Below are 8,696 nucleotides of genomic sequence, written 5' to 3' on the forward strand. Positions count from 1 at the left end.
CACTATTATTCTACAATTTAGAAAATAGTAAAAATAAAGAAAAAATGAGTAGGTGTGTCCAAACTTTTGACTGGTACTGTATATACAAACTGAGTGTACACAACTTTAAGAACACCTGCTCTTTCATTGACACACTTATTGGTGTCACTTGTTAAACCCACTTTAATCAGTGTAGATGAAGGGGAGGAGGATTTTTAAGCATTGTGACAAGGATTGTGTATGTGTGCCATTCAGAGGGTGAATGGGCAAGACTAAATATTTAAGTGCCTTTGAACAGGGTATGGTAGTAGGTGCCAGACACACCAGTTTGTGTCAATAACTGCAACACTGCTGGGTTTTTCACACTAAACAGTTTCCTGCGTGTTTCAAGAATGGTCCACCACCCAAAATATATCTAGCCAGCTTGACACAACTGCGGGAAGCATTGGAGTTAACATGGGCCAGCATCCCTGTGGAACGCTTTCGACACCTTGTAGAGTCCATGACCCGAAAAATTGAGGTTGCCCTGGGGGCAAAAGAGGGAGGGGGGGGGGGTGCAACTCAATATTAGGAAGGTGTTCTTAATGTTTTGTAGACTCTGTATATACTGTATATATTCATGGACATTATAATGAGAGGTAGAGAATGTCTTGGGACATCAAAACTGTCATAGGCTTAGTTTTGGGATCCTTGGGTAAACAATCAGAAGTCGAGGTTTATTGCAGAGGACACTGAGGCTCCAGCTTGTGTAAGGTAATCAGGGAACGCTGGGTCTGTGTCTGGGGATGCAGAGTCCTGTCCTCCAAGCATTAGCCCAGCTTCATGGGCATGCTGCCACAGCTGACGATTCCTAACAACCCCATGCTTCCTCAGGTATCCCTGACGACAAAACAGGGGTGGCTTTCGATTGGTAAGGGAAAAGCGGAAACATGACTCTGTGGGGAAAAGAAACAAGTTCAGTTTTACACATGGTAAAACAGTAATCAAGTAATAAAATGTCTCAACTGAGTGGGCAGAACCGTAATAAAACAGTAATAACACAGATCCTGTATGAAAGTATGTCACAAGTGAACAAACAAATCGTGTGTGATATAAATAGATGAGTAGGAGGTACTGTTTATGGAAATATAAAGGACACATCCTAAGGGCATATCTACCCTAGTATAATAAGTTGTTGTAATGAGGGATCAGGTAAGGACATGCTCTACCTGCATAGAAGGCCCTGAGGTCAGTGTGGAGACAGTGTTCCAGGAAGCGCCGCAGTGGCTGGCTGTGGGAGATGGGCCCATCCCACTCAGTCAAGAAGTCCTCGATCATGTGATGCACTGCCTTGGGCCGTGGCAGTGGCCAGCCAACAGGACGGTGTCTCATGTCCCTCTCTGTTTAGGATGGCAGACAAATGAAAGAATAACATGTATTTGTTTTTACATACATGCGTAGGTTTGAGTGCTGACGTCATACCATAAAGATGCCTTGTACTATACACAGATATACTCTTCATTTGAATGTCATTACTTAACTTAGTCTTCAACACAACCATAAGGTAAAACTGTTTTGTACTCTTCATAAAGATTCTAACATTCTCAGACTCACCAGTGGGAAGTTTGTCGTAGTAATATAGAACAGGGTGGAGGAAGTTGGACCTCCAAGCACGGGTCCACTCTGACTCTGCCCTGCCAGGGCCCAGTGAGTCTGTGCGGTTCAGCCCGTACTGTAAAACCAGAACCAGCAGCCCATGCTTGGAGAGCTGGTGGCCAGACAGAGAAGAGAACTGGGGCAGGGCCTGGAGGGGAAACTCCTCCAGGTACTCACAGTGAGAGCTGACAGGAAAGGAGAAGATTATTCAAAATTAAAATGGTTCACAAATGGATGAATTTAGGATGCGTTTACACAGGCATCCCAATTCTGACCTTTTTGTACACTAATTGGTATTTTTACCAATCACATTAGATCTTTTCACATCAGATCATTTTCAGGGCTGCTCAGATTGGTCAAAATACAGATATAAAAATATCAGAATTTGTCTGCCTGTGTAAACACAGCCTTAGTGAACATAAATTGGGATATCTATAGGCAATCAATCAATGTGAGATTCATTGGTAGAGAAAGGTACATTGCCATGAGGGACAATAATCATGACGAAAAATGTGCACAGTGGTTCAGCACTACTTACCCTCTTAGTAAAATGATGTCTCCAAGTACCCCAAACATTTGGTATGGTCCGGAGGCCTCATTGACCCTCCTCAACAGCCAGGACTGCAGCTGACTGATTGACAGTTTGATTGATGGCCAGGAGTTGCTATGGTAACGCAGCTCAAGGACTCTATGTACAGCACGCACTAGGGTGGAACACATAACAAAGTTACAACAATAAATAGTCAAAAAACACACATTTTGTCTATAAAAACATTACTTTATTGACAAATTTGTCATTTCAAAGTTTTTCCCCCCTTTACAGGCAGTTACTAACTAAGTCAAATTTACTCTGTCTACGTTGTAATACCAGCAGTTTGAATGGTTACCTGTGTATCGGAAGCCATGGACGAACCCCCCTGCAGAAGAGCGATAGTCTCTTGAGTGGGCAGCCGTCCCCAGAACAAAAAGGTCTGGGGTTCCCCGCCCCTCGTACCAGGCTGTCACCCCTGGCAACCGCCCCCTGGCACCCTCACTGCTTGGTGGGCGGGCAGAGCTGGAGAGATTAACGGTATCATTGGGACAGGCTGACATTATCTGACTGAAATAGCATGGCTTTTCCAATGAAAATGATAAAACAGAAGATCCACCACTTCCATAGAAAACAATAACTTTAACATAACTCTTTTTGCATTATGTGAAGACATGCCACTGTAAAGTATTCATTTACATACCCATCAAAGATGCTGAAGTTGAACCGGAACCCCAGGCAGCGGATCACACGATCATATGGCTGGCGGAGAGAGAAGTTGTCATTGTGGTACACAGGCAGGTTTGTCGCTGTGACCTTTGAACTGTTCTTCCCATCCGAACTGTCCAGAAGCTCAGATAGAGTAAGGAACAGCTTGCCACGCTTTTCCTTCCCACTGGATCTGCACTTCTTCTTTCTGCCTGAGCGCTTCTTTTCGTCCTCTCCATTTCTGATGATAGCAATGTCCTCAAGGCCTCCCTCCACCAGCCCATCAAGGGACTTTAGCTGGTACGTGTCTAGGAGCTCATTGTTCACAGCTCTGTGGAAGAGAGAAAATAGGTCACTTTGATATGAACAGATTATGCTAAGGGAATAGCAACATACTCTGATCTAAAACACTAATGCAGGAGTGCTAAATCAGTGAAACAAAAGAAAGAACAATTGGTAGGAGAGGACAATATGGGAGTCAAAACCTGATGATGCCTCTCAGTACCTGAGGTCTCCGACGTAGTGTGTCTGCCAGGCTAGGCGGACCGGGCTCGGGCTGTAGAGATGGATCCGGCTGGCCCGACCCAGGATGCTCTGAGCTGTTTCAAATGCTGAGTTCCCCTTACCCAGGATCAGCACGGCCTGGTCCTTATACTCCTCTGGGTCCACAGGGATGGACTCATAGCCCTCCACCAGGTCTGAGCCCTCAAACTGGACCTTCTGAGGATCCCACAGTCCTGTGGACACCAGAAGGACTCTGTGGGTCAGAGAGAAAGAGAGTGAATCATCTCTTTAATGGTATGCAATAGTGGAGAATGTTTCCGTATTTCCATCCTTTTACATTAGATATGTGTATAGTACCTGCATGTATAGTCCAGTCCACGCTGGTCAGTCAGTATGTATCCCCTGCCTCTAGGTGATTCAGACTCCGAGGCCCTGATCTTCCCGATGTCCACCCCATACTGGACCTTCAGCCCCAGCTCCTTCACATACATGGAGAGGTAGCGGGGGAATGAGTCTGCGTCTGGGTAGAGCTCCCGGCTGACTCGCTGAAGCAGCAGGTCGGGCCTGTCACTCAGGAGGGAGTTCCAATCGTGACGAAGGTTGAACTCGCGGTTCCGCCTTCCTGTGTAGATCTTGTTGATGCTGATGAGTTTCCTGTGTCGAGGGTATCTTTAAAGGGAGAAAAAAAACATCCATGAGACACAACATATGTTCATGTACATGGTGTAGATCAGGACATATTGCTATGAGCAGGGCAATAGAGAAAGTTGCATCATTGTTGCACTGTTACACAATACTTTGCTGAGTTGGAAAATTGATTCAGCAAGTGCAATACCCGATATAGTCGACACCCATTACTACAGAGGCACTCACATATTGAAAAAGCTCCCTGGCCCCGAGTTCCTCTCCAAGATGATGTAATCTCTCTGACTCTTGGAGAGAAAGTGACCCATCTGAAGGCCAGCAGGCCCGGCACCAAGCACACAGTAGTCATGGTGACGGGTGCTGTTGTGACTGTGGTAGTCATCAGAAAAACATTGGACCAGGGCGACCAGGAGGGCTAGGAGAAGAAGGATAGGGGAATCCATGACCTATGAACGAGTAAAAGGCAATGAAGGCATTTATTAGTGGGAGAGTGAGTTTAGTGAAGGTCATTGCAATACCCTGGTGACAATAATCAACGGCAAATTTAAGTTTTGAAAGCTGCAATCTGAAAATATCCACTAAGAGCAGCAACCATATTTTTGGCAAAGTCATGCAACTCTTTTCCATGGCTTTACCAACATAAGAAGGTCAATTGAAAGGAAATATCAGATAGCATTGTTCAAGTGAGTGGTAGAACAGAGAAAGTACGACAATAGCGGGCCTTCATGGGGTGTATCCCCGTGCTTGCCTTGAAACTCTGGCCCGACATCATAACTCGACATGAGGGGATGCAGCTGTACTGGTTGAGAAGCGCTCCACGAGCACAAAATACACAGCATATCTATTAAAGTAGGATGTTTTACCTTTCACTGCAGTGGTTCCCTCTCATCTAATCCCATATAATTTTGCATTTGGTCTGTAAATAAAACTCTCCAACAACCTATAGTCGGGATTTCATAACGGAGCAACATCCCTTGATACGACACTCCAGCATACCACAGTATTCTGACCAATAAACGCTGCTCTATTCTGGCCAATAAGAGCTTGTGTGTAAAATAGAGGGCGTGATCAAATTTAAAGTGATGGACAAGAAATGTTCCATACTTTTGATACAAAAGTATCAAGTAGCAAAAGTAACACATTTGACCTTCTTTATTACAATGTTATACACTTTGTAATGTTGCAATTTTTGCGATTTTGCGATAATTGTAGTAGTTTAATATTTTGTTAGTGAAAGACATAATAATCATCATCAAATGTTAATTAAGTGAAACATAGCATGCATATTATTATAATATCATAAACACAATTAACTATTCATAACATTCTCATGCTTAGAAAAAATTTGTTTAGTAACTAAAAAGTTATTCAGTCGTGAAGAGGGCACAACAAAGCCTATTCCCCCTCAGGAAACTAAAAAGATTTGGCATGGGTCCTCAGATCCTCAAAAGGTTCTACAGCTGCAACACTGGTTGCATCACTGCCTGGTATGGTAACTGCTCGGCCTACAACCGCAAGGCATTACAGAGGGTAGTGCGTACGGCCCTGTACATCACTGGGGCTAAGCTGTCTGCCATCCAGGACCTTTACACCAGGCGGTGTCAGAGGAAGGCCCTAAAAATTGTCAAAGACCCCAAGCCACCCGAAGTCTAGGACAAAAAGGCTTCGCAACAGTTTTTACCCCCAAGCCATAAGACTTTTGAACAGGTAATCACATGGCTACCCAGACTATTTGCATTGTGTGCCCACCCCAACTACTCTTTTACATTGCTGCTACTCTCTGTTCATCATATACAGTGCCTTGCGAAAGTATTCGGCCCCCTTGAACTTTGCGACCTTTTGCCACATTTCAGGCTTCAAACATAAAGATATAAAACTGTATTTTTTTGTGAAGAATCAACAACAAGTGGGACATAATCATGAAGTGGGACGACATTTATTGGATATTTCAAACTTTTTTAACAAATCAAAAACTGAAAAATTGGGCGTGCAAAATTATTCAGCCCCTTTTACTTTCAGTGCAGCAAACTCTCTCCAGAAGTTCAGTGAGGATCTCTGAATGATCCAATGTTGACCTAAATGACTAATGATGATAAATACAATCCACCTGTATGTAATCAAGTCTCCGTATAAATGCACCTGCACTGTGATAGTCTCAGAGGTCCGTTAAAAGCGCAGAGAGCATCATGAAGAACAAGGAACACACCAGGCAGGTCCGAGATACTGTTGTGAAGAAGTTTAAAGCCGGATTTGGATACAAAAAGATTTCCCAAGCTTTAAACATCCCAAGGAGCACTGTGCAAGCGATAATATTGAAATGGAAGGAGTATCAGACCACTGCAAATCTACCAAGACCTGGCCGTCCCTCTAAACTTTCAGCTCATACAAGGAGAAGACTGATCAGAGATGCAGCCAAGAGGCCCATGATCACTCTGGATGAACTGCAGAGATCTACAGCTGAGGTGGGAGACTCTGTCCATAGGACAACAATCAGTCGTATATTGCACAAATCTGGCCTTTATGGAAGAGTGGCAAGAAGAAAGCCATTTCTTAAAGATATCCATAAAAAGTGTTGTTTAAAGTTTGCCACAAGCCACCTGGGAGACACACCAAACATGTGGAAGAAGGTGCTCTGGTCAGATGAAACCAAAATTGAACTTTTTGGCAACAATGCAAAACGTTATGTTTGGCGTAAAAGCAACACAGCTGAACACACCATCCCCACTGTCAAACATGGTGGTGGCAGCATCATGGTTTGGGCCTGCTTTTCTTCAGCAGGGACAGGGAAGATGGTTAAAATTGATGGGAAGATGGATGGAGCCAAATACAGGACCATTCTGGCAGAAAACCTGATGGAGTCTGCAAAAGACCTGAGACTGGGACGGAGATTTGTCTTCCAACAAGACAATGATCCAAAACATAAAGCAAAATCTACAATGGAATGGTTCAAAAATAAACATATCCAGGTGTTAGAATGGCCAAGTCAAAGTCCAGACCTGAATCCAATCGAGAATCTGTGGAAAGAACTGAAAACTGCTGTTCACAAATGCTCTCCATCCAACCTCACTGAGCTCGAGCTGTTTTGCAAGGAGGAATGGGAAAAAATGTCAGTCTCTCGATGTGCAAAACTGATAGAGACATACCCCAAGCGACTTACAGCTGTAATCGCAGCAAAAGGTGGCGTTTCAAAGTATTAACTTAAGGGGGCTGAATCATTTTGCACGCCCAATTTTTCAGTTTTTGATTTGTTAAAAAAAGTTTGAAATATCCAATAAATGTCGTTCCATTTCATGATTGTGTCCCACTTGTTGTTGATTCTTCACAAAAAATACAGTTTTATATCTTTATGTTTGAAGCCTGAAATGTGACAAAAGGTCGCAAAGTTCAAGGGGGCCGAATACTTTCGCAAGGCACTGTATAAGCATAGTCACTTTAACTATACATTCATGTACATACTACCTCAATTAGCCCGACCAACCAGTGCCCCAGCACATTGGCGAACCGGGCTATCTGCATTGTGTCCCGCCAACCCCTCTTTTACGCTACTGCTACTCTCTGTTCATCATATTTGCATAGTAACTTTAACCATATCCGCATGTACATACTACCTTAATCAGCCCGACTAACTGGTGCCTGTATATAGCCTCGCTACTGTATATAGCCTCGCTACTGTTATTTTTCACTGTCTTTTTACTGTTATTTTTTATTTTTTTACTAACCTATTGTTCACCTAATACCTTAATTTGAATTTTTTAGAAATTGCACTGTTGGTTAGAGCCTGTTAGTAAGCATTTCACTGTAAGGTCTACTACACCTATTGTATTCGGTGCACGTGACAAATAAACTTTGATTTGATTTGATTAATCTTCAGAAAACTAGAAGGTACATACACTGAGAGCACAAAACATTAGAAACATAACATTCCAGGTGAAAGCTATGATCACTTATTGATATTACCTGTTAAATCCACTTCAGTCCATGTAGATGAAGGGGAGGAGACAGGTTAAAGAAGGATTTTCAAGCCTTGAGACAATTGAGACATTAATTGTTTCTGTATGCCATTCAGAGGGTGAATGGGCAAGATAAAAGTTTTAAGTGCCTTTGAACAGGTTATGGTAGTAAGTGCCAGGCGCACTGGTTTGAGTGTGTCAAGAACTGCAACGCTGCTGGGTTTTTCACACTCAACAGTTTCCTGTGTGTATCAAGAAGGGTCCTCCACCCAAAGGACATCCAGCCAACTTGACACAAATGTGGAAAGCATTGTAATCAACATGGGCCAGAATCCCTGTGGAACGCTTTCAACACCTTTGTAGAATTGAGGCTGTTCTGAGGGCGAAAGGGGGTGCAACTCAATATTAGGAAGGTGTTCCTAATATTTTGAACACTCAGTGTTTATGCCTTTGTTCTCACCTGTAGTCAACATACTCTCCCTCAATAGCAGAAGGAACACATTCACTTCCTGTAGTTCATGTGACTGTGTTTAATGATTTCTACTATCCCATCTGCTCACACATTCACTTTGTTCTCACCTGTAGTCAACATACTCTCCCTCAATAGCAGAAGGAACACATTCACTTCCTGTAGTTCATGTGACTGTGTTTAATGATTTCTACTATCCCATCTGCTCACACATTCACTTCCTGTAGTTCATGTGACTGTGTTTAATGATTTCTACTATCCCATCTGCTCACTCACA

The 8,696-nt window shown here is 43.3% G+C and overlaps 1 protein-coding gene across 1 annotated transcript; it reads right to left on the reverse strand.

Annotated features, from left to right (window-relative positions):
• foxred2 (FAD-dependent oxidoreductase domain containing 2) lies at positions 1-5,005 on the reverse strand. Its single transcript, XM_021625349.2, has 10 exons — positions 4,864-5,005; positions 4,229-4,446; positions 3,713-4,024; positions 3,357-3,608; positions 2,847-3,182; positions 2,502-2,668; positions 2,153-2,318; positions 1,573-1,799; positions 1,188-1,358; positions 1-914 (listed from the first exon to the last, which is right to left on the reverse strand). The coding sequence occupies exons 2-10, from the start codon at positions 4,441-4,443 to the stop codon at positions 682-684; spliced, it is 2,079 nt and encodes a 692-aa protein (XP_021481024.2). The 5' UTR covers positions 4,444-4,446; positions 4,864-5,005; the 3' UTR covers positions 1-681.
• Between the last annotated feature and the right edge of the window lie 3,691 nt (positions 5,006-8,696).

This window comes from Oncorhynchus mykiss, chromosome 12 (genome assembly GCF_013265735.2).
Source record: "Oncorhynchus mykiss isolate Arlee chromosome 12, USDA_OmykA_1.1, whole genome shotgun sequence".
NCBI classification, from domain to species: domain Eukaryota; kingdom Metazoa; phylum Chordata; class Actinopteri; order Salmoniformes; family Salmonidae; genus Oncorhynchus; species Oncorhynchus mykiss.

Coding starts and splice junctions, on each gene's coding strand:
- foxred2 (XM_021625349.2), bottom strand. CDS start 4,443: ATGGATTCCCCTATCCTTCTTCTCCTAGCCCTCCTGGTCGCCCTGGTC. Junction 3,609..3,712: donor GGACTGGACTATACATGCAG/GTACTATACACA, acceptor TCTGACCCACAG/AGTCCTTCTGGTGTCCACAG. Junction 3,183..3,356: donor CACTACGTCGGAGACCTCAG/GTACTGAGAGGC, acceptor TCTCTTCCACAG/AGCTGTGAACAATGAGCTCC.